The sequence below is a fragment of the Saccopteryx bilineata genome, chromosome 1, assembly GCF_036850765.1.
Source record: "Saccopteryx bilineata isolate mSacBil1 chromosome 1, mSacBil1_pri_phased_curated, whole genome shotgun sequence".
In the NCBI taxonomy this organism is placed as follows: Eukaryota; Metazoa; Chordata; class Mammalia; order Chiroptera; family Emballonuridae; genus Saccopteryx; species Saccopteryx bilineata.
In genome coordinates, this window is record NC_089490.1 from 389238725 (window position 1) to 389262113 (window position 23389).

Here is a 23389-nt window from a genome sequence, read left to right on the forward strand (position 1 = left end):
AACTTCAGAGGGACAGGCTTCCCAGCCCTAAGAGCCTACTTTACAGTTTTTAGTTTTTCAAAATGTGCTCAGTTTCCCTGAGTGGAGAGGTTGACAATGGAACCTCTGTGCCCTACCTGTCTGCTCTACCCCGTCTGGCCTACCCGTCCGGCCTACCCCGTCCTCCCTACCCCGTCCACCCTACCCCGTCCTCCCTACCCCGTCCTCCCTACCCCGTCCGGCCTACCCCGTCCTCCCTACCCCGTCCACCCTACCCCGTCCTCCCTACCCCGTCCTCCCTACCCCGTCTGGCCTACCCGTCCTCCCTACCCCGTCCACCCTACCCCGTCCTCCCTACCCCGTCCTCCCTACCCCGTCCGGCCTACCCCGTCCTCCCTACCCCGTCCACCCTACCCCGTCCTCCCTACCCCGTCCACCCTACCCCGTCCTCCCTACCCCGTCCTCCCTACCCCATCCGGCCTACCCCGTCCGGCCTACCCCGTCCGCCCTACCCCGTCCGCCCTACCCCGTCCTCCCTACCCCGTCCGGCCTACCCCGTCCGGCCTACCCCGTCCTCCCTACCCCGTCCGCCCTACCCCGTCCTCCCTACCCCGTCCGCCCTACCCCGTCCTCCCTACCCCGTCCGGCCTACCCCGTCCTCCCTACCCCGTCCGCTCTACCCCGTCCTCCCTACCCCGTCCGGCCTACCCCGTCCTCCCTACCCCGTCCTCCCTACCCCGTCCGGCCTACCCCGTCCGGCCTACCCCGTCCTCCCTACCCCGTCCGCCCTACCCCGTCCTCCCTACCCCGTCCGGCCTACCCCGTCCGCCCTACCCCGTCCTCCCTACCCCGTCCTCCCTACCCCGTCCGGCCTACCCCGTCCTCCCTACCCCGTCCGCCCTACCCCGTCCTCCCTACCCCGTCCTCCCTACCCCGTTCACCCTACCCTTTCTGCCCTACCCTGTCCACCCTAGGGCTTCCAGCAGAAGTTTGCCTTCCACAGCAAGGAGATCGTGGCCATCAGCTGCTCCTGGTGCAAGCAAGCAGTGAGTGGTGCTCACCCCACCCCCAGGCTGTCCCCGTGCTGCCCTGGCTGGGGTCCCAGTGCCCAGCTCGGCCAAGCTCAGCGGTGTCTCCTCCCCCAGTACCACAGCAAGGTGTCCTGCTTTATGCTGCAGCAGATTGAGGAGCCGTGTTCCCTGGGGGTCCACGCAGCCGTGGTTATCCCGCCCACCTGGATCCTCCGTGCCCGCAGGCCCCAGGTCAGCCTGCCTGCACCCTTGACACCCACGTACACCTGGGGTCTGCCGGCCACCTCAGCCCACCCACCTTGTTACTGGTGCCCCTGCTTTCCTTGCAGAACACCCTCAAGGCAAGCAAGAAGAAAAAGAGAGCCTCCTTCAAGAGGAAATCCAGCAAGAAAGGTCCTGAGGTTAGACCTGGGCCCAGCTGGGCAGCTGGAGGGGACGGGAGAGAGGAGCCTGTTTCCTGGACAAGCCCCTGGGCTGATGCCACTGGCTCAGCCTTTGGTGGGTCAGTTTGAGCTCTGGGGCCCTGAAGAGGGTGGGAAGTCGGATCTGAGTGGCTTCTCTAAGGCCAGGCCCAGCATACGGTCTGACCCAGAGGTGGTACATGAGGACACCCAGGGGTACCACTGAGCATCGGGGTAGGTTCCTCCAAGACAGGAAGGAGCCTTACGGGCTCTCTGTCTCTAAGGAGGGCCGCTGGAGACCCTTCATCATCAGGCCCACCCCGTCCCCCCTCATGAAGCCCCTGCTGGTGTTTGTGAACCCCAAGAGTGGCGGCAACCAGGTACGCACAGCCTGCCCGCTCCACAGAGCCGCGGGGAAGGCGTGGGGCCAAGCTTCCTGCCCTTCCCCTGCCCCCAGGAGCCCACCGCTGTTCCCTGGGTTCCACGTCAGACTTCTGCCCCGTCTCTCTTTCCCAGCGATCCTGAGAAAAATCTAATCCTGTCTCCACCCCTCGCCTCTATTGAGCCCGGACCCCACATCCTTTCCCTGTGCTCCTCACCTCTGCCCGCCACCCCTGACTGCCTCCTCCCTGTCCCTCTTGGCTCCTGATCCCCACAGGGTGCAAAGATCATCCAGTCCTTCCTCTGGTATCTCAATCCCCGACAAGTCTTTGACCTGAGCCAGGGCGGGCCCAAGGAGGCGTAAGTACTGGCCAAGGCTCTGTGGGGACAGCGGCCGAGGCTGGCCTGGAGCTCCAAGTCTGGTCCACGTACCCTGACCCCTCCCTGTCTCCTGACCCCAGGCTGGAGATGTACCGCAAAGTACACAACCTGCGGATCCTGGCGTGCGGCGGCGATGGCACGGTGAGTCCCCTGCTTCACCCAGGCCGGGCTGGGCCGGGCCGGGCCGGGCACGACTGGCCTGACCTGGCCTTTTCTGCTCTGCCCCTCCAGGTCGGCTGGATCCTCTCCACCCTGGACCAGCTGCGCTTAAAGCCGCCGCCGCCCGTTGCCATCCTGCCCCTGGGCACTGGCAACGATTTGGCCCGTACCCTCAACTGGGGCGGGGTGAGAGCCCACCAGAGGCGGGACCACTGGGAGTGGGCTGTGTGGTGGGAGAGGCCTGTCCCGAGCAAGGGCTCAGTTTCTGCTCCCTCCACCAGGGCTACACAGATGAGCCCGTGTCCAAGATCCTGTCCCACGTGGAGGAGGGGAACGTGGTGCAGCTGGACCGCTGGGACCTGCGCGCGGAGCCCAACCCCGAGGCGGGGCCTGAGGAGCGTGATGAGGGTGCCACTGACCGGGTAGATCAGCTGGGGCCCGGGCAGGGGCTGTGGGTGGCAGGGGCCCCTGCCCACCTCAGTGGCTGGGATTCCCAGGAGACTTAGGCTGGGCCCACTTTCCCACCTGCTTGTTCTGGGACCTTGGGTGAGTCTTCTTCTCCAAAGCTTGGCTTTCTCATCTATGCAGTGGGAATAATGGTACCTCACAAGACGGTGCTTATGCAGCTGCTAGTCAGATATTCACTGAGCACCTGCTACCCGCCAGGCACCGTCCTTAGCAGTGAGCAAGACCGAGTCCCGTGGTGGAGCTCCCACAGAACAGGGCACTCGGGGAGGATGTGTCTCAGGGGAGGACTCCCTGGGCAGGGAGTGCGCGGGTGGAGGTGCTGTGTCCAGGGCACTTCGGGGAGCCGAGGGGCGGAGCCTGAAGCAGGCAGGTGGCTGGGAAGAGCTTTCTGGTGGATCTTATGAACCGTAGGACAGGCCTCTGAAAACATGGCTGAGCAAGCGTGGTGGTCCCAGGCTGGGCCTGGAGCAGGGAGATACTTGTGAGGCCTGGCCCTCATGCTGGCCCCTTGACCTGTTTCCAGCTGCCTCTGGATGTCTTCAACAACTACTTCAGCCTGGGCTTTGATGCTCACGTCACCCTGGAGTTTCATGAGTCTCGAGGTTGGCGGTCTTGCCGAGGAGCCCTCGGGAGGCCGGGGAGGCCGGGGAGGCAAGGACACAGGAGTGTCCCTGAGAGGGTCAGGCCTTAGCCCACCAGTGAGAGGCATCCATTCCTGGCCCTTCCTCCCCACCCCATCCTGGGAACCCCCGGCAGGCCCCAAATGACTGACTGACCCCTGTTTCTTGTCGCCATTCAGAGGCCAACCCAGAGAAATTCAACAGCCGCTTTCGGAACAAGATGTTCTACGCCGGGGTGAGTCTGGGGTCTGCCAGCCGCAACACGTTCCCTCTTCCCACGCCCACCAAGTCTGTGGCCCGTGCCTCCTGACTGCTGCCAAGCGGCAGTGAGGGGAGGTCCCTGTCACCAGACGGCGATGCCTCTCTCCCACAGACAGCCTTCTCCGACTTCCTGATGGGCAGCTCCAAGGACTTGGCCAAACACATCCGAGTGGTGGTGAGTGGGCCCAGCTGCAGGCAGTGTGGGCGGCCGGCTGGAGGCGGCTGCTGTGGCGCCACACGTGTGCCCCCAACACCCTCTTCGCTCCTGCCTCCAGTGTGACGGGACCGACCTGACCCCCAAGATTCAGGACCTGAAGCCCCAGTGCATTGTTTTCCTGAACATTCCCAGGTGAGGGGGTGCTCTGTGTGGCCCCGCCGTCTCCATCCTGCAGGATGGCCCCCTGAAGCCCTTGCGCTGCCCCCCCTCCAGGTACTGTGCAGGCACGATGCCCTGGGGCCACCCTGGGGAGCACCACGACTTCGAGCCCCAGCGGCACGATGACGGCTACCTCGAGGTCATCGGCTTTACCATGACGTCCCTGGTGAGCAGGCCCCCGGGAGCCCCAGTGCTGCTTTGCACCCGGCCTGGCCCGGCCTGGCCCGACACTGGAGCGCCCGAACGCGCAGCTCCAGGATGAGGGGGCTCATCCAAGTGCTGCGGGCTTCCTGCCCTCCTATCTCTTGACTCCAGAGTGTCTTTCAACCTCTCTATGTTTGGGAGAACACTTTCCTCAACTCTCTCGGCCTGGAGGGTCACCCCTCCCGCCCCCGTCGGACTGGGGCCTGGCTCTCCCTCCGCTCTCCGCGGGGCTCACCCTGTTTGTTCTCTGGCAGAGCCTCCCTAGCAGGAGCAGAACCTGGGGCCCCACCCGGCCTCCCTGGCCCCTGACCTGAGTCTGCTGTGCCCACAGGCAGCGCTGCAGGTCGGCGGGCACGGTGAGCGACTGACACAGTGCCGTGAGGTGGTGCTCACCACGTCCAAGGCCATCCCGGTGCAGGTGGACGGCGAGCCCTGCAAGCTGGCCGCCTCGCGCATCCGCATCGCCCTGCGCAACCAGGCCACCATGGTGCAGAAGGCCAAGCGCCGCAGCGCCGCCCCCCTCCACAGCGAGTGTGTGTCCTTAGCAGCCTAATGTGCCTGGGCCCAAAGCCAGACTCGGCCCCTCTCTCAGCCCGGCTTCCCCAGCTGGACGGGGGCTACCAGTCCCTCCGCCCCAGGGTGTTTGGGGGGGACACATGGTTAGGTTCCTGCCTGGGGCTCTCGCTGAGCCCCCTCCCATCGCCCCCGCTCTCAGCCAGCAGCCCGTGCCGGAGCAGCTACAGATCCAGGTGAGCAGGGTCAGCATGCACGACTACGAGGCCCTGCATTATGACAAAGAGCAGCTCAAGGAGGCTTGTGAGTGGCACACAGGGCTTGGGAAGGGGGGGGGGTGCTGAAGAACCACTGAGGCCCCTGAGGGCAGGGCAGCGGGACATAGCCTACTGCTGACAGCTGCTCTGTCCTCCAGCCGTGCCACTGGGCACTGTGGTGGTCCCAGGAGACAGTGACCTAGAGCTCTGCCGTGCCCACATCGAGAGGCTCCAGCAGGTAAGGGGCAGAGGTGGAGGGGGCCTGCCCTGTGCTGGTACCTCCTGCTCCAGGCTCGGTCCTCACCCAGCCCTGGCCTTTGCTTCTCTCAACAGGAGCCTGACGGTGCTGGAGCCAAGTCCCCGACATGTCAGAAACTGTCTGCCAAGTGGTGCTTCCTGGACGGTGAGTGGCCCTCAAGGGCCAGCGCCTGGGAGTCCCAGGCCATACCCTGCCTCCTCCCTGGGGGGTGCTGGGTCAGGCAGCACAATCCTGGGCCTGGACCAGGGCCTCCTTGTCCTCAGCCAGCTCCCTGTCTCCCCCCAGCCACCACTGCCAGCCGCTTCTACCGGATTGACCGGGCCCAGGTGAGCACCTGCAGCCCTGCTCCATCCACGCTGGTGCCCGGGCACTGGCCTCACCGCTCTGGTTAGCCAGCCTTCCGCAGACGGGCTGCCCTGTCCTCATGCTGCATAGTGTTCTCACATGGTCCGTGTCCACGGGTGGGGACAGCCCTGCCCTCCAGACGAAAGTGTGCAGGCCTTGCAGACGGGAAGAGGGAGCCCTGCGCCCAGAAAGGCTTGCTGGGAGGGTGAGGGGGCCTCAAAGGTCGATGGCACCAGAGACTCACAGAAGAAGCACTCTGGCCGAGGGCCTGGTTGCCTGGCTAAAGATTTCTCAGTGGGAAGGGGCTAGCAAGCTGGTGGGCCCAGTACACAGAGGTCAGGGCCTGGGCTTGGGTGGGAATGGGAGGCATGGGGTGGGGGGGCTCTCAGGGCCGCTCGCCTGGCTGCCTCTTGTCAATGTTCATACCCATAGCAGAGGCTTCTCCAAGTGTGCTAGTTGTGTGGCCCCTTCACCCCACCTCTGCTGCCCTGGAAGGCTGTGAGCCCAGCCCCGACCCTCAGCCCTGACCTCCCTACCCACAGGAACACCTCAACTATGTGACTGAGATCGCACAGGACGAGATTTATATCCTGGACCCAGAGCTCCTGGGAGCATCGGCCCGGCCTGACCTCCCAACCCCCACTTCTCCACTCCCCTCCTCCCCCTGCTCCCCCACACCCCGGTGAGTCTCCAGGCTCCTCCAGTCCCCGCTGGGAGTCCCTCCTATAAGCCAGCAGCTCCTGAAGCCCCACCTTCAGTCCCAGCCACTTCCTGCGCACCAGCCGCACACTCCTGCTCGCTGCCTCTGTGGTCCCACGGGCTCCTGCCCTAGCCAACTCATGGGCAGCAAACTCAGCCTGGCCAAAGACCTGGCTCCCTCCTTGACCTCTCCTTCCACCCCGCTCTGACCCTCCAGCGAGTCCTGTCATCTCTCCCCCAACATCTGATCACACCACCCATCCTGGCCTCCAGCTCTCCTCCGCAGCCCAGAACCTCGCCCAGAGTCCACAGTCCCTTCAGTCATTCGTCTGTGCGGCCTGGGCCCGCCCTTCCCCTCCCATCAGCACGCAGTTCAGCCCCTCACCTCTCGGTTCTCTGAGGCCTCGGGGCCTCAGCCCCTTTCCTGTCCACAGAGCTGCCCCTCTCAGTCCACACCTGCTCTGGAGGGTTTCCTCCTAGAAAGTCTTCCCGGGAGCCCCACCCGAAGTTGCTGTTCGGTTGCACTGTTCTAGCCTGTCTTGTCTTCATAGTACTATGCTCTCAGAGTACTCTATTTATTTGTTTACCTGTTTATCTCCCTGGCTAGAATGTAAGCTCCCTGAGAGCCAGTTCTCCAGTGTGTTCACTGCCGTATTTCCGGTGCCTAACACAGCACTTGCCATGTAGGAAGCACTTCAATAAACCATTGAAAGAATGAAGGTGCCCCTGTTTGGGGCCAAGAGGGTGACAAGCTGGCCTGTGTGGTTGTTGGGTCACATCTCATCCCACTCTGTTTGTAGGTCACTGCCAGGGTATGCTGCGCCCCCTACAGGTGAGGCTCTTCCCCGGTCATAGGAGTGAGGGTGGTGGGAGGGCTCACACACAGCCTTGTGCAGATGTAACTGTCGAGGTCCATGTGGTCACACTCACCACGAGCCAAGCCCTTGGCACACATGCCCCAGCAGCCCCCTTCTCTGCACATCACGGGTTTGTTCAAGCACCAACACAAGCCCAGGCCTCCAGCCCTGGAGTGTAACAGGCAGGTGTTCCTGCAGGTGAAGAGCTGGTTGAGGCTGCCAAGAGGAACGACTTCTGTAAGGTACTGGCGCCCTGGCTCCAGCCCTTCCCCTTGGCAGCCCCTCAGGCATCAGGCGTGGTGCCTCTGGGTGGGGCAGGAGCTGGCCTGGTCGGGCGCAGTCATCTGTCATCTGTCATCATCTTGCCCTCAGTGGGATCTCCTTGGGGATTGTCCCATTCCACCTGGCCTGTGTCTGGCCCACAATCTGTGTCCCTTTATAGCAGTGGTAGTCAACCTGGTCCCTACCGCCCACTAGTGGGTGTTCCAGATTCCATGGTGGGCGGTAGCGGGGCAACCAAAGTATAAATAAAAAGATAGATTTAACTATAGTAAGTTTTTATAAAGATTTATTCTGCCAAACTTAGCAAAAATCTAACATAAAGTACTTGGTAAGTAATTATTATTATATGCTTTAACTTGCTATAACTCTGCTTTATAAATTTTATAAAGTAAAGTTATTTCCCTACTTTATAAATCACCATTACTTTATAATGGAACCGGTGAGCGGTTAGAAAAATTTACTACTAACAGAGATACAAAAGTGGGTGGTAGGTATAAAAAGGTTGACTACCCTTGAATTATAAGGTCTTCCTAGCTCAGAAAGGAGCATGTCTTAGGACCACAGGCTCCAGGGCCTGGTTGTCTGTTCCTGGGAGTCCATGGGCACTTGGGGCAAGATAAGCCCGTTGTCCCTGCCCTGACACTCCTGAAAGAAGTCCAGTGGCCCCTAGGGAGTGCTGTGTGCGAGCACACTAGTGTCAGGCTTATGGCCTGTGTGAGTTGGGGGGCATTTCTGTGGCTGGAAATGGTGACCAGAGGAGTCCCAGCCCTCCTCTACCTCCCGCCCTCAGCTCCAGGAGCTGCACCGAGCAGGGGGCGACCTTATGCACCGGGACCACCAGAGTCGCACTCTCCTGCATCATGCTGTCAGCACTGGCAGCAAGGAAGTGGTCCGTTACCTGCTGGACCATGGTAAGCTGTGCCACTGGGGCCCCAGGTTGGCCACGGTGAGAGGAGGAGAGGCTGCCAGGCCGCTCTGACCTGCCCTTCCCCTCCCCTCCAGCCCCCCAAGAGATCCTTGATGCCGTAGAGGAAAAGTGAGTATCTGCGGAACCCTGATTACCCTGGCAACCGCCCAGCCTTTAGCCCCTCCTCTTTGGTTGGGTGGGAGCCCACAAACCCTTCCTGACCACATGTGTCATTCTCTGGGCCACTCCCCTTGCCCCAGGCCTCAAACTCCCTACCCTTTCTGAATGCCCTGGGGAGGCAGATGGGAGGGCCCACAGGGCTGGATGGGGTCCACAGCCAGCCCCTGTTCCCTCAGCGGGGAGACCTGTCTGCACCAAGCAGCAGCCCTGGGCCAGCGCACCATCTGCCACTACATCGTGGAGGCAGGGGCCTCGCTCATGAAGACAGACCAGCAGGTGAGCCGACTAGCAGGGCGGCAGGAAGCCCACACAAGCCCCAGCCAGTGCTCTGCCGGGTGCAGGCCCTGGTGAGGGGGTTCTCTGGGGATTTGAAGCAGTTCCTCAACCCTCCGAAACCTGAGCCAGCAGGGGCGGGGCTGACCCGGCCAGCCTGCGTGGCCTTCCCTCCCTGGCCAGCAGCCGGTGGGAAGAGCCGGCCCTCTCCTGAGTCTAAGCAGAGCCTCCCTTCTCCAGGGCGACACGCCCCGGCAGCGGGCAGAGAAGGCCCAGGACACGGAGCTGGCCGCCTACCTGGAGAACCGGCAGCACTACCAGATGGTCCAGCGCGAGGACCAGGAGACGGCTGTGTAGCTGAGACCAGTGCCCAGGCGGGACCGCACGGACCACAGCGGGAGCCCTCCTGGCCCACCTCACTGCCAACCACATTCCAGTCAGACAGCCATGGGGGGACCCGTGCCCCAGGGAAGGAGCCCCTTGCTGCCCCCTGAGGAGCTGCCCAAGCCTAGGGCTGGACTCTGAGGAGCTGGGGCATCTCACCCATCCTCCTAGGCCGGCCTGACTTGGAGGCTCAGAGGGGAGCAGGAAACTGGACTGGACTGGGCGGGCCTACGGGGGGGGGGGGGGGCTGGGCCACTGCAGGGCCCCCTCACTCTCTGAGTGCCCTCCCTAGAGTCTGGGGGCCAGAGGAGAGGACAGACGGACTTGAAAACCTATCAGGAGCCTTCCTAAGCCACCTGGGCCTTGAGGGCCCTGCTCTGAGGCTCCTGGTAGCTCAGCCCCTACTCCTGCGCTGACCCGACCCTTCCCAGGGCTTCCTCCCGGAAACCTGGAGCCTACTGCATCTGCCTGCCCGCTGCTCTGCTTGGCACCTTCCCACCGACCCTCCCAGTCATTTCATTGAGGACTGTGTGGCCTGGGGCTGGGCTGGGGCTCTCACGGTGACTTGTTTACAGCTGGGTGTGACTCAGTAAAGTGGATTTTTTTTTCCTTTCTGTATTTCTTTTTGTGTGTGTGTGGGACAGGTCTTACAGGGGCAGCGGGGTCTGCTGGGCTGTATTCAGAGTGGGAGCACAGGGCACCGTGGGCCCAGACCCTTTTCTGGAGGTCCTGGTTCTTGTTAGGGGGTGGGGTCCCTGGGCCTGCCCGAGACCTGACCTCTGCTAGGCTGCCAGGCTCTCCGGGGGGGGGGGGGGGGGGGGGGGGAGCGGAGCTCCGCGGCTTCCCGCTTCCTGCGGGGAGATAACAATGAAAGTGAAAGAGATGAGGGCGGGTCCGGGACTAGATTCTTAGGCCCGTTTGCCCTGTGGCCTCGGGCAGACCCCTCCCCCAGGCCTTGTCGGCTCTCGCTGTCTAGGCAGGTCGAGTGAAGGGTCAGAAGGGTGCAGGGAGGTGAGCATGTGCCGTCGCCTCCGAAGCCGTGTTTGGAACTTCCCAGACAGTTCTCAGCTCCAAGTCTTTACTAAGTCCGGGCCTGGGGGTTCCTCCAACTCCCCCACCCCGCAAGCCTGCGCTCTGGGAAAGGCGCAGCGCCTCCACCCCCACACACACCCCCGTGCGCTTTCTCTGGGGTTCACCTCCCTGCACACTTGACGAAGCTGTCCTGGGGGTGACGCGCCTTTCCAACAGCAAGGGGGGCGCTGGAGGCTGAGCAGGCCCTGGAAGGTGAAGCGGGATCTCGACGGGGTTATTAAACAGGGCACCGGGGGCTTCACGCGCGGGCCTCGCGTCGGGCTCGGTGACACAGGGACTCCGTGCTCTCGGTTGGTCTCCATCGAAGGCTCCGCCGCGGAGAAGGGAGGCTGGCGTCCTTCGGGGAGTGGGGACGGCCCCTGGAGGGAGCTGAGGGCGGGTGGAAAGCTGGGCCTGGGGCCTCGAGACCCTGGGCTCAGAAGATTGGGAGCGGGAGAGCCAGGCGTCTGAGGGCGGAGGACACTGGTGGGGCGAAGCGAGGATGCGGGGACAGACGGCGGGAAGCCCGGACAGAAGAGCCAGGAACGCCGGGCGGGACTGGAGGCGGGGACGCCGGGGTCTGGGGGTGGCGCGGGTTTGAGGGGAGGGGGCGGGGCGGTCCCTTCCTCGGTGGTGGGGGCGTGGGGAGGGGGCGGGGGCCCATGTGACCGGCTCAGACCGGTTCTGGAGACAAAAGGGGCCGCAGCGTCCGGAGCGGGACGGGACGGGCCGGCGCGGGAGGGAGTGGAGCAGCGCGGGCAGCAAGTGAGCGAGCGCGCTAGGCCGGAGGGGCCGCTGTCCGTAGGGGCTGGAGGCCGGCTGGGAGGCTGAACTGCGTGCTGGGCTCCGAGCATCCCCTGGGGAGGCTCCTCCCGACTGTGCGCCCGGCTAGCGGCAAGGAGTCGGCCCCTCGAGCTCTCCCGCCGCCGCACGAGCAGCCCGTCCCTTGGGGCCTGGAAACTGGGAAGGCTGGTGGGAGGGCCACGCACGCGGCTCCGGCAGTGGGGGAAGGGGCGGGCGGGGGGGCCCTGACCCGTGCTCTCCCCCCAGGATGCAGCACCGAGGCTTCCTCCTCCTCGCCCTCCTCGCCCTGCTGGCACTCACCTCCGCGGTGGCCAAAAAGAAAGGTGACCTGAGGTTTGGGGAGTTGAAGGAGGGCTGGGGGCAGGTGAGGCCGGCAACCTCGGGGCTGGTGGCCTGGGTTCTCAGGCCGGGACCCCAGGAAGGGTCCCCAAGTGAGACTCTAGGTGCCCCGGATGCTGAGCTCTGCACCCCGTGCATTTTAGACAAAGTGAAGAAGGGCGGCCCGGGAAGCGAGTGCGCGGAGTGGACCTGGGGGCCCTGCACCCCCAGCAGCAAGGACTGTGGCGCGGGTTTCCGCGAAGGCGCCTGCGGGGCCCAGACCCAGCGCATCCGGTGCAGAGTACCATGCAACTGGAAGAAGGAATTTGGAGGTGAGGTGGGGCACAGGTGGCGGGCAGGGAAGCAGACAGCCTCGCTGAAACCTGGGCCGCCTAGCTCTGACCCGGGGCTCTCTCCTGCCAGCCGACTGCAAGTACAAGTTTGAGAGCTGGGGCTCATGTGATGGGGGCTCTGGCACTAAAGCCCGCCAAGGCACCCTGAAGAAGGCACGGTACAATGCCCAGTGCCAGGAGACCATTCGTGTAACCAAGCCCTGCACCCCCAAGACCAAAGCCAAGGCTAAAGGTCAGCCAAGGGGCGAGGGGATGGGATCCTGGCAGGGGGCTGCCTCCATCTGTGAGAAGGGTTAAGTCTAAGGTTTGGGGCCCCGGGTGAGTGACTTCTGACGTCTCTGCAGTGTTTCCCTGTCTGTAGAGACACCTTAGGCGAGCGCCTACTGGGTCCACCCACAGAAAGTGCTTAGGAGACAGTAATCCTTCTGGCCCCAGTAAGGACTGTCATGGCGCTCTGTTGGAGCATGTGGCTTAGGGTCCAAGAAATGTCCTGAAAGGGCTTGGCTTTGTCACCTGTCCAGCCCGAGGGAGCGTTTGGTTAGCCGCCCTTTCTAGTACGGAAGGGCTTTGCTGTTCATGCTTCCTCTATCCCTTATCTTATCCCTGACTCCGGCAGCTGAGAGGCCAACAGGGCAGAGGTGAATCGGCCCACTCTCAGACGAGGAGGCGGAGGCTGTTGCCCAGGGTTACGGAAACCTGAAGGTTATCTGATCCCCAGTGAAAGTTTAAGTTGGGGGAACAGGAAAGGTCTGGTAGTATCATGGCTGCCCTGTCCCACCAGCTTTCAGGTTCTCTGATTGAGAACCACTAGGGGGCAGAACTTTCTTCTCCCTGGTGTACAGAGGGGTCTTCACTAGGTCACCTGAACTCTCTTAACACAGTATTTCTTTCTTGTTTTGCAGCCAAGAAAGGGAAGGGAAAGGACTAGGGGCCAAGCCTGAATGCCAAAGAGCCCCTAGCCCAGCCCTCCCACAGGCCCAGGATATAACCCACCAGTGCCTTTTGTATTCTTCAGCTTTATCAATCACGCCCTGCCTCTTCCCTTCTCCTCCACCCCACCCCCCAAGTGCCCAGTGTGGGGAGGGACAAGGGATTCTAGGCAGCTTGAGCCTCCCCCAAAGGGACTTGACTTCCTGCACCCCTTTTGTTCCTACCCACAATGATGCCATGACTAAGAAACAAATAAACTCATTTTCTCCCAATAAAAGCTTCTTTTTTTTTTTTAAATATATAAAAGCCCCTTCCTGGGGAGTTTGCTGTGGTATTGTTAGGTGGGAGAGTTCCGAGGGAAAGAAGGCTGGAGGGAAGGTGGCTTTCTTGGGGGCTTGGTGCTCCCCAGAGCCCATGGAAAAAACGGAACGCTTACGAAAATTTCTTCCAGAGCCCTCTACTGACCCGAGAAAGGGTGCTCCCACCATGTCCCCAAGCATTTCAGGCCTTGTCCCCCTGGGGGCCACACCAAGGATGGGGGAGGGAACCCACAAGACTCACTAGAGCTGACACTCCCAAAGGTCCTTTGGTCCAGCCCACTGCCAATCAGAAGAGGAAGGACTGGGGTTGCTTGCTAGTGTTAGCAACCCCCGCCCCCACTGGCAGAAGTCTGCGTGGGTAAAGTCCATCCCTCTTCTGTCTGGTGACCAGGCCTCCCGTGCACTCTGCTGGGTCTCTGGTGACCAGGCCTCCCGTGCACTCTGCTGGGTCTCTGGTGACCAGGCCTCCCGTGCGCTCTGCTGGGTCTCTGGTGGCCCAGGCCTCCCGTGCGCTCTGCTGGGTCTCTGGTGACCTGGTCTCTGGTGACCAGGCCTCCCTTGCGCTCTGCTGGGTCCTCTGCTGGGTCTCTGGTGACCGGGTCTCTGGTGACCAGGCCTCCCTTGCGCTCTGCTGGGTCTCTGGTGGCCCAGGCCTCCCGTGCGCTCTGCTGGGTCTCTGGTGGCCCAGGCCTCCCGTGCGCTCTGCGGGGTCTCTGGTGGCCCAGGCCTCCCGTGCGCTCTGCTGGGTCTCTGGTGGCCCAGGCCTCCCGTGCGCTCTGCTGGGTCTCTGGTGACCGGGTCTCTGGTGACCAGGCCTCCCTTGCGCTCTGCTGGGTCCTCTGCTGGGTCTCTGGTGACCGGGTCTCTGGTGACCAGGCCTCCCGTGCGCTCTGCTGGGTCTCTGGTGGCCCAGGCCTCCCGTGCGCTCTGCGGGGTCTCTGGTGGCCCAGGCCTCCCGTGCGCTCTGCTGGCACACTCTGCAGAGACCATGGACAACACTGCCCACCACAGCCCCAAGGCTGTGTGTGACCTGGAAGTACTCTTCAGAATCCGATGGGCTACTCCTTGCTCAGGACCCTAGTTCCTGAGTGTGAAACCCTGCCCTCCGGCTGGCTCATCCTGACTATGACAAGGGATGTTCCCAGAGCCCACTCTGCCTGGCCTGCAGCCAGCCCACCCACCCATCCAGCCAGTACCTGGCTGAGTAGCTGCAGCAAAGGGACATTTCTACTCCTGGAGTGGGATTTGGGAGGAGGGGGCTGAGCCTACATGCGGGGTGCAGGGGGACAGAAAGCACCGATTACAACAGAATGGGGGACCCTACTCTTCCGTTCCCAAGCCTCTTCCCAAGCATTGGCTTCTGATCCCCTTCAGATGTCCATTCTTTCAGCCACGCTGGTTGGTCACAGTGGAGCAGGTACTCACGTAGGCCAGTGCCCCCCAGCTCCCTGGGGCAGGGCAATAGAGATAAGCCAGGCAGTCCTGGTTCAGACACTTCCTGGGGCTCCCCCTCAGCCTAAGCAGAGAGCTGGTCCCTCTGAATCTAGCCAGAGCCTCTTCCTGAGCCTCACAGGGTCTTGGGGACCTCAGTTCTCCCCTCAGCAAGCGTGAACATGGACGGGTGCCTCCAAGTCTTGCCTCCGCAGCAGGTAACCATGTGGTCCCCCAGCACACACGCGGCCACCAGCACCTCCTATGGCACCCTAGCCTGCCTACCTGGCAGTGCCGATGTTCCGATACTGGCACAGCAACAGGTGCCTGAAGGTCTTTTTAAAGGTGGCGTTGCAGAGGGCATAGCAGGCAGGGTTGATGGTGCTGTTGACATAGCAGAGCCAGTAGCCAATGGACCACACTGTTTCAGGGATGCAGCTCTGGCAGAAGGTGTTCACCAGGACCATGACATTGTAGGGTGTCCAGGTGAGGATGAAGGCCAACAAAATGGCAAAGATGGTCCGTGTCACCTTGCGCTCCCGAGCCGCCATCTGACGCTTCTTGCGCACCTGGTTGCGAGCGATGCTGGCAAATTTGCGGGCCACGTTGGCTGCCGGACGCATGCCAGCTGGTGTGGCAGGCACAATCTCGATGGCTGTCACACACTCATTGCCCGTCTGCTTCGTCACAATCTGGATCTTGGACCATTTGGAGGCCGGGTTTAGGGCCCGTGGCTGTAGGCGAGGGGTAGGAATCGCAGGCGCGGTGGCCTCTGTGGTTGACAGCTCTGTAGGGGGTTGTTCCTTGGTGTTTTGGGTGGCACTGCCAGAGCTGGACTCATTGGACGTGTCCTTGTCAGCCATTGGGCGTGGCGGGGGCGGCAAGACTGGGGGCGGAGCCTCCTCCAGCTTCCCGTTGCGCAGCTCCTCCCGGGCAGCTTCTCCTGGTGGGGGTTTCTTGATGCTCTGCTTCATCAGGGGGCTCTTGAGGAAGGCCAGCGTCTTGGCCTTCTTCTCCTTGGGGCCTTCCGGCTTGTGCTTGTGCACTCGGCTGCGGCTGGCCAGGGAGATGTGGACGTAGAGCACCGTCATGATGATCACCGGCAGGTAGAAGGCAGCAATGGCTGTGCCAAAGGTCACCGCCGGGTTGGACAGGAACTGGATGAAGCACTGGTTGTCTGGCACTGTCCGTTTGCCTACCACAAACTGCCAGAACAGGATGGCAGGTGCCCAGAGCACAAAGGACAGGACCCAGGCAGCAGCAATCATGAGGCCCGCCATCTTGGTGGTGCGCCGGGCTGGGTAGGTGAGGGGCTTGGTGACGCAGAAGTACCTGTCAAAGCTGATAATGAGAAGGTTCATGACGGAGGCATTGCTCACCACATAGTCCAGGGCCAGCCACAGGTCACAGACCACGGCGCCCAGAGGCCAGTAGCCCTTGATGATGTACACGGTGTACAGGTTCATGGAGAAAGCGCCTATGATGAGATCAGCACATGCGAGGCTGAAGAGGAAGTAGTTGTTGACTGTCTGCAGTTGCCTGTTGACCTTGATGGACAGCATCACCAGGATGTTGCCGACCACGGTCACTAGGCTCAGCGAGCCTGTCACCGTGGCAATGAATATCATCTCGACTGTCTCGTAGCGGTTATGGGTTGATGTGACCAGACGCACAGACTGGTTGCCCGAGCTGCCGTTGACGGGGGTGAAGTTGGCCATCTTGGTTAGCAGCAGTCCTGGGTGGGCAGTGACTGGAGGAGGAAGGAGAGGAGAGGTAAACTGCTGCTGGCGCTCAGAGGGTTAGTGGGGTAGACTGGAGCCCCGTGCAGAGGAACCTCACCCTGCAGAGCCTCAGAGAGCTCCGTCCCTTCCCTTCCTCATTTGTCCCTGCACCCTTACTGCGTGCCCACCCTGTAAGCAGGGGGCGCTGTGGGCACAGACATGAGCGAGGCGCACACAGCCCGCACTCTCACAGAGCTTAAAACCCGAGCTGGGGAGACAGACAGACAAGTGAGCAACAGGAGTGCCAGGAAGTAAACACGGCAGGAGGATGGCACAGGGCGGGGTCGGAGGACAGCGACGGTGCTCCCTGCTGGGCGCTCTGTGAGGCCTATCCAAGGGGATGGTCTGGGTGACCACAAGGAGGCAGCCATGGAAAGACCTTCTGAAACTGGCTTAGTCAAGGGCAAGAGCAAGAGCAAAGGCCCTGAGGCATGTGTGAGGCAAGGACAGAGGGCCAGTGTGGGTGGGAACCAGGGAAGGGAGTGAAGAGGGAATGAATGAGTGGTCCCAGATGTCAGCATGTGACTTTGGTCAGAAGTATTCATTAAGCTTTTGATTACTATTATTATTTTTATTTTATTTTATTTTTACTTTTTTACAGACACACAGAGAGAGAGAGAGAGGGATAGATAGGGACAGACAGGAACAGAGAGAGATGAGAAGCATCAATCATCAGTTTTTCCGTTGTGACACCTTAGTTGTTCATTGATTGCTTTCTCATATGTGCCTTGACCGCGGGCCTTCAGCAGACCGAGTAACCCCTTGCTCGAGCCAGCGACCTTGGGTCCAAGCTGGTGAACTTTTGCTCAAACCAGATGAGCCCGCGCTCAAGCTGGCAACCTTGGATTCTTGAACCTGGGTCCTCCACATCCCAGTCCAACGCTCTATCCACTGCACCACCGCCAGGTCAGGCTATTATTATTTTTTAATTGATTTTAGAGAGAGAGAAAGGAGGGCGAGAAGCAGGAAGCATCAACTTGTAGTACTTGCTTCTCACATGGGCCTTGACCAGGCAAGCCAGGGTTTCAAACTGGTGACCTCAGCACTCCTGGCTGATGCTTTATCCACTGCGCCACCACAGGTCAGACAGCCCCTTGGTCATTTCTTAAGCAAACTTACCAGGGGGCCTGCTTTCCAATCCTTACAGAAGGCACTGGGGACAACGGCAAGAATACATACTAGCAGCTAACATTTATTCTCCACTAAGTGCTAGACATTTTCAGTACTTTTTATAAGTAATAACTCATTTCATCCTCATAGCAAACCTATGAGGCAGATTTTCCACTACTTATAAATGAGGACACTGAGGCACAGAGGTGTTAATCTAAGGTTCCGTAGCTCCTTGATGTCACGTAGCGATCCCAGAGATAGGAGTTCTGACAGAGAGATCCAGAGTCACAGGAGCCAGAGACACCCCCCCATGGGGAGTCCTCCCAGAGCAGAGGAGGTGGCATGCAATTGGGAGCCCCGGGCACGAGAAGAGAGTGCCTTGCAGAGAGGCTTAGGGAGGTCCATTGCCTCTCCTAGGACCCTCACCCCTGCCCCAGAGCAGGGTGAGGTGCAGGGTAGCTGGAGTCTGTCACCAACCAGGGGCTGAGACCCTCGAGCCATCAGAAGCGCAAAGGGCCCATCAACTGAAGAAAGACACACCTGGCTTCCCAGAGACCAGGGCCAGCCTCAAGGTCTCTAGCAGAACCCAAAGGGTGACAGTGTCTCAGAGAGAGGCTGCTGCAGGGGAGCCTGTGGCCTGTCCCCAAGGGCACCCCTTGACCATCAGTACTCCAGTTGGGGTCCCCCAGCACAAGGCCACTGCCCCAAGCTGGCGATCCCACCTACCCAGGCTTCTCTTCCTCTCCTCTCCCCCTCCTCCTCCCCCAAATGTGTGAGCGAGGCCCATGCCCCGTGCGCCGTGCCAGGGCAGTCGCTGCACCCGGCTCCTTCACACCCACCAACACACGCACCATTACACACGCGCGGGCCCCATCACAGCCCCACAAGCCGCTGTCACATACGCAGTTCTGTGCCCCAGAGAGGAAGGAGAGGGAGAGGCACTCACACGGCAGGCAGCCAGGCTTCAAAGCCAGTGGGGATCTAGCTGTGTGGCCTTAGGTGCTCCCTGGCCATCGTGGCCATCGCACCTTCCAGCACCTCTCTCATTTGCGAACTAGAGAGGACTTATCCTGGGACAACCTCCCACGTGAGCAGCTATGGGGATCAGCAACTAAACTCCATCTCCAGCACGAAAAAATGCAGTGGAGGCTGGAGCCAAGGCCCCGGCTGACCCCCCAAACCTGGCCTCAGCCCCTCTGAGCCACATTTGCTGACACAGACCAGTCTCCAGGATTGGTAGTTTGAATTTGCCTGCCCAAATGCTTGGTTCACTAGAGAAGACGCTCAGAGATGGGTGGTATCACCCACCCAAGGTCACAAATGAGTTAAGGACAAAGACCAGATAACCCCCCCCCACACACACACACACACAGTCACACTCTGGGTGTCTGACAACCCTTTCAGCTCTGAGAACCTCTGAAAGAATACCTCAGGCATCACCCTCTGAGCTGGGAGGGCAGAAGCACCAGCTTGGAGAGCTCGCCCCTCCCAGGTATACTAGGCAGGCGCCAGGTGGGCAGGAGTGCCAGCCACCCCAAGGAGACTTTGCCTTGGCTTCTCAGGGCCAGGACACAGGCCAGAGAGATCAGAATGAGGCTGCAGGTGCCAAATAGGAAAAACATTATTGGTCCTGTTTGTTGAGTGTTAACGAGTCCCTCTGAGCTTTTTATATAGATTATCCGGTTTAATCCTTACAGCAGCCTGAAAAGGCAGGTGATATTCGTATCCTCATTTTACAGATGTATCTTCTTACAGATGATGATAACTTGCCCCAAGTCACTCAGAGTGTAAGTAGGGGCAGGGGCAGGGGCAAGATTAGAACCCAGGAGCCACCTTCTCCACCCGAGTTGATTTCCTGCTTCTGCTCTCCCTCCTTCATAATCACACAACTAGGGAGAGGTCCTGAGAGGCTTGAGTAGGGTCCCCACCCATTCTCTGCTGTCTCCCCTACTTAGCTTTCTCAGAAGAACACTTGTGTCTCCACTGGGGACAGCTTGTCTCCAGCAAGGTGGCGCGCGGTTTAGTCCCTCTCTGGGCCCGCTTGGAGAAGGTGCCAGCGGCAGACAGGGTGAAACGCAATGTCTCCCCACCCTTCGGATTTTTCTGCAGACGTCCTGATCGTAACTATCTCAGGAGCGTTTCTCTAGGATCCAGGTCGGCCTGGGATCCCGGGGAGCGAGCAGCCCCGCCCAAGGCTGTACGCACCGCTAGATGGCAATGTCGGTCCCTGGGTACCTGCTCCGGACCTGGAGTGGGCAGCCGCTCTTGGCCACCACCCCCAACTCCAACAAGACCGCGAACACAGTGGAGGCCCCAGGCTGGAATCCCCAAGCCAAGCTCCGCCCGAAAGCTGCCCTCGACTCCGCGCGGGGTTCAACTGTGGGGAAGTTAAGGGCGTCCGGATTCCACCCCCGGCGGCGAGGAACGTGTGGGCGGGAAGGCGAGTGCGAGTTCTGTTTGTGTGTGATAACTGGGGAGCGCGAGTAGAAGCTAGTAGCTGTCTGCATGTGCGCGTGTGTGCGCGCGCTCAGCCACGCCTGGATACCAGTGCGTCCCGTGTGCGCGTGAGCATGCTCATGCCGTGTGGACACGTGCATATGCATGCGTGTGCGTGCCTGGAGTGCGGTGGCCTGGGGGTTGCACATGGTTCAGGTGCGCCTGTGAGCTAACAAATGCAGGGCCGACAGTAAGTGACCCGCCACATCCAAACGCCTCTGCTGGGAGATTCAACCCAGACCTCGGTTGTCTGAGCGCGGATCGAGTCGGGCCAAGAGCCGGCGTCTGGATCGCGCCCAGCCTGTAGGTGGGGAAGGGTCTGGGGCAGGAAGACAAGGCCGGACTACACCCTGGTTTGCGACGTTCCCCCTGACCTTGGGGCATTGTGTTAGCTGAGTGCTCAGTGGTGTCCTGCACTCAACACTTTCGTGCGGGGATTCCCAGCCTTGGACTGACTTCTGTCGAGGGGCCGCTGCTAGAGTCCCCCACTCAATCTTATAGTAAACCAGGCCAAAGGGAGCCGGCGAGAGAGTGCAGGCAGCACCCCCCATAATCAGGAGTCCCAGACGGGGCTTGGATCAGGAAAGTGTAAGATTCTTCTCCCACATTCCTAACCCTGCTCCCGCTGAAGAAGCACCGTCTGGCCCCAGCGTCTAGAGTGGGCACCCGGTTTCTCAAACCCAGGGATTGGGCGGGCCTCTAGGGCCCGGTTGGGACTTATTATTGGGACCATATGGAGGTTCCTCCACGTTGCCCTGGTGGTCGATGGGGCCCTATCTCTCCAGTTCCCCGCCTTCCCCCAACCCCTTAGCACGCAGTTCCTGCAGCCTCTAGGCGTGGGCACCGTGCTTTGCCGGGTCCTCCGGCTCCCCCATCCCCCTTTTCCGGAGGAAACAGGAGCGCGTGCTCTGGACACCATGGGGTAAGGGGTGGGTCCTTAGGCTTTCACTCTAGAGCTCCCGGAACGCTGTGGCCCTTGGATCTGTCCCTGGGGCGGGAGAGGAGACTCAGGCACAGGGGAGAGAAAAGGGGCGCAGGAGATTTGGCACCGACATTGTGCTTGACACTTCAACCACGGGGCTCGGGGTTTAACGGTGGAGCGCCGCGACCCTAGGCCTAGGCGACAGCGTGGGGGGGGGCGACAGGAGAGGGTACGGGTGCTTTCCGTCGGGGTTCAAGGTCGCCGATGGAGGACTCCATAGCCACGAGTGGGCTGGCAGCGCCTGGAGCGGGGAGACGGGCGGGAAAAGGCTCCCTGGGGCTCCAGAGCACAGCGCCCTGCGGAACTGCCAGTGGGAGGGCTGGAGAGCGCGGTCCCGCCCCCGACGGCTGCCCGGGCCTCCGCGGGGCTGAGAGCCGGCACACCCTACCGACATCCTGAACGTCCATTCCTCCCCGGAGGCGCACCTGGAGGAACCTTAGAGAGACACCGGACCTTCCTTCAGCGGTGCCCTCTGCAAACCCAGAACTGCACTCGCCCCGAAGAAGCCTGAGGCTCCGTCTCAGTCGGACCCGCCTCTCGGAGCCTCAGAAGGTCCACAAGCCCCGCGTCCTTCTCCCCTAACCGAGTCCCCCGCCCCCGCGCCGCCGCGGAAGTCACTTACCAGACACCTCCGCCCCGCTCCCCTCGCACCTGACAGACGGCGGGGTAGGAGGGCGGCCCCGTGGGCCAGCGGGCGGGGCGGGCGGCCGGGCCGCGGGCCGGGGGCGGGGACGGGGTGCCGAGGGGCGGCCCCTGCTCCGCCCGCAGCTCCCAGCGCTGTGGCTCCGACTCGCGCTCACGCTCGCACTTTTCCCTGAGCCGCGTGATGTCACGGGGAAGCAGCCAATCCTGGTGGGGCCGTGCCGCCCGCCTGGGGCCGGCCACCCAACGACGACGCGTGGGGGGCGCCACCCGGGCGTCGGGGACCCCAGCTACGCGCGCCCCTCACTGGAGCCGACAGGCAGCTTCTCGCTCGGGCACTGTGCATGGATCACCCACGGTCGAAAGTGCTGCTTAGCTGGGGGCTCGACTGGGGGTGGGGTGGGGTGGGGTGTCCGCGTTGTCATGGGGACGCGGCGCCCCCTCGCGGGCTTGGGGGTAGAGCTAGCAAGTCCGTCTAGCTGCGCTCCCCGCCTCCGCTCCGACCAGGCCCCCGGGACTCGCAGATTGTCTCTCGCCCAGCGCGGACTTCACTCACTCCCTGCGCGGCTCAGCGCTCAGTGGGCCCGCGGAGGCGCGAGGGTTTGACCCCAACAGGGGTTATGACTGGGTGGGGTCGGCTCTGCTGGCACGGCTCCGTCGGGGCAGAGCAGAGGGCTGGCCGTGTCCAACCTCCGGACCCCCGACTGCGCGTAGGCCGCCTAGCAGCCAGAGAAGAGGGGCGCCGTCGGGTTTGGGAAGGAGCCGAGAAGAGCGGCCTCGGTCGGCCAGGGACAGGAGTCCGCCCGTCGCACGCAGCCCCCTACCGCCACCGCCCGGCTCGCTGCCCCCGCGCTCCAGGCCGGGAGAGTGGTGCGCACCCTCTCTCCTGCCCCAGAATGGGAAACGCGGCCCATCCAGCCGAGGCCTGAAGGGCGAATTCACAAATTCCTGTGAGGGAAAGCCCAAGGTCTCCTAGGCGGGGCCCGGAACGAGTCCCCAGAGCGCGAGCCTCTGGTCTCTTGAGGTCTCCGGGAACCGCACTGGCCGGAGCCTCGGGACTTGTGGCCTTGCCTGAACCGAGCTGGAGGTTCCCGAAGTCCGCGCCTAGGGCGCCGGCGGGACCGAGAGCCGGGCGACTTCAGCACCTCGGAGAGCTCCGGCTCAGCCCTGACCTTGCGGGTCCAGCTCTGCACCACCAGGCACCTCTGACGCTGCTGGTCCTAGGGCCGCCCAGGGTCGGGTTCGCCCCTACCCCGCCTGTGCCCTGAGGCCTGTCACCCCAAGCTCTGAGCCAAACACCCGATTAATCTTAAGTCTGGCTTCTTTTCTTGGAAAAACAACTCAAGTCCCGCCCCTCCTTCACCTTCACCTTCACCTTCGGGATGGGCGGAGGGCCGTGCGTTGGGTGGGGGTGGTGGAGGCGGTACAGTGGAGGCGAAACGGCAGGAGCTGCCAGACAAGGGGCGGGAACGCGGGCAAGAGCCAGCGCTCGGGGCTCTTGGTGTGGAGATCTGTCCCCAGTGCTCGGGAGGGTGAGAAGCTGCAGTTGGCGGGCTGGCTGGGCTGGAGAGAGAAACAACTGTCCTTCACATGAGTGATCTGGTCTCCCACGATCCTCATCACCAAGGATGAAAGAAGTGCTATTGTTCTAGCCCCCACTTCACAGATGAAGAAACAGGCTTAGTCGGTTCATATGACAATTAGAGAATGGCAGGCCTGCAGGGTGTGTGTGCACAAGCAGAATGCAGGGAGGCCAATACAACAGTCAGATGGTAAGACAAACAAGGCCAAGGACTGAGGCCACAAAACACCAGAAATGTCTCCAATCACTGCTTTGAGTTCTTCCAGAAGCTGTCAGGCAGAGCTGCTCCAGTTTCTCTGAAATCCATTACAGGGTGGGGCAGCTGGCCTCTCCCAATCCCAGAACCCACAGC

General features: G+C 61.8%; 3 protein-coding genes across 12 annotated transcripts in view; 2 read left to right on the forward strand and 1 right to left on the reverse strand.

The window, feature by feature from the left end:
• Positions 1-9831, forward strand: part of DGKZ (diacylglycerol kinase zeta) — a 43573-nt gene extending 33742 nt beyond the window's left edge. For all 8 annotated transcript variants that reach the window (XM_066251384.1, XM_066251385.1, XM_066251387.1 and 5 more), the window contains 25 exons: positions 954-1025; positions 1125-1241; positions 1340-1411; positions 1696-1791; positions 2070-2152; positions 2254-2314; positions 2405-2518; positions 2614-2754; positions 3324-3402; positions 3600-3655; positions 3794-3856; positions 3957-4030; positions 4112-4223; positions 4593-4792; positions 4977-5077; positions 5190-5269; positions 5365-5434; positions 5576-5616; positions 6178-6317; positions 7135-7166; positions 7390-7433; positions 8264-8384; positions 8476-8509; positions 8737-8836; positions 9074-9831. In XM_066251384.1, the coding sequence (XP_066107481.1) occupies positions 954-1025; positions 1125-1241; positions 1340-1411; positions 1696-1791; positions 2070-2152; positions 2254-2314; positions 2405-2518; positions 2614-2754; positions 3324-3402; positions 3600-3655; positions 3794-3856; positions 3957-4030; positions 4112-4223; positions 4593-4792; positions 4977-5077; positions 5190-5269; positions 5365-5434; positions 5576-5616; positions 6178-6317; positions 7135-7166; positions 7390-7433; positions 8264-8384; positions 8476-8509; positions 8737-8836; positions 9074-9190 (2220 nt within the window). In that variant the 3' untranslated portion in view covers positions 9191-9831. The remainder of the gene's footprint in view (positions 1-953; positions 1026-1124; positions 1242-1339; positions 1412-1695; positions 1792-2069; positions 2153-2253; positions 2315-2404; positions 2519-2613; positions 2755-3323; positions 3403-3599; positions 3656-3793; positions 3857-3956; positions 4031-4111; positions 4224-4592; positions 4793-4976; positions 5078-5189; positions 5270-5364; positions 5435-5575; positions 5617-6177; positions 6318-7134; positions 7167-7389; positions 7434-8263; positions 8385-8475; positions 8510-8736; positions 8837-9073) is intronic.
• Positions 9832-10121: 290 nt separating this feature from the next.
• Positions 10122-12970, forward strand: MDK (midkine). Of its 3 annotated transcripts, none has more exons than XM_066251396.1 (5): positions 10122-10228; positions 11339-11415; positions 11575-11742; positions 11834-11995; positions 12666-12970. In XM_066251396.1, the coding sequence occupies exons 2-5, from the start codon at positions 11340-11342 to the stop codon at positions 12689-12691; spliced, it is 432 nt and encodes a 143-aa protein (XP_066107493.1). In that variant the 5' UTR covers positions 10122-10228; position 11339; the 3' UTR covers positions 12692-12970. The 3 variants fall into 3 exon arrangements, with proteins under 3 accessions (XP_066107493.1, XP_066107491.1, XP_066107490.1); XM_066251394.1 differs by lacking the exon at positions 10122-10228 and adding an exon at positions 10254-10501; XM_066251393.1 differs by lacking the exon at positions 10122-10228 and adding an exon at positions 10938-11053.
• Positions 12971-13109: 139 nt separating this feature from the next.
• On the reverse strand, positions 13110-21536 carry CHRM4 (cholinergic receptor muscarinic 4). Its single transcript, XM_066251392.1, has 3 exons — positions 21436-21536; positions 13610-16194; positions 13110-13546 (listed from the first exon to the last, which is right to left on the reverse strand). Exon 2 carries the CDS (start codon positions 16160-16162, stop codon positions 14726-14728), a length of 1437 nt encoding a protein of 478 aa, XP_066107489.1. The 5' UTR covers positions 16163-16194; positions 21436-21536; the 3' UTR covers positions 13110-13546; positions 13610-14725.
• Positions 21537-23389: the final 1853 nt, after the last annotated feature.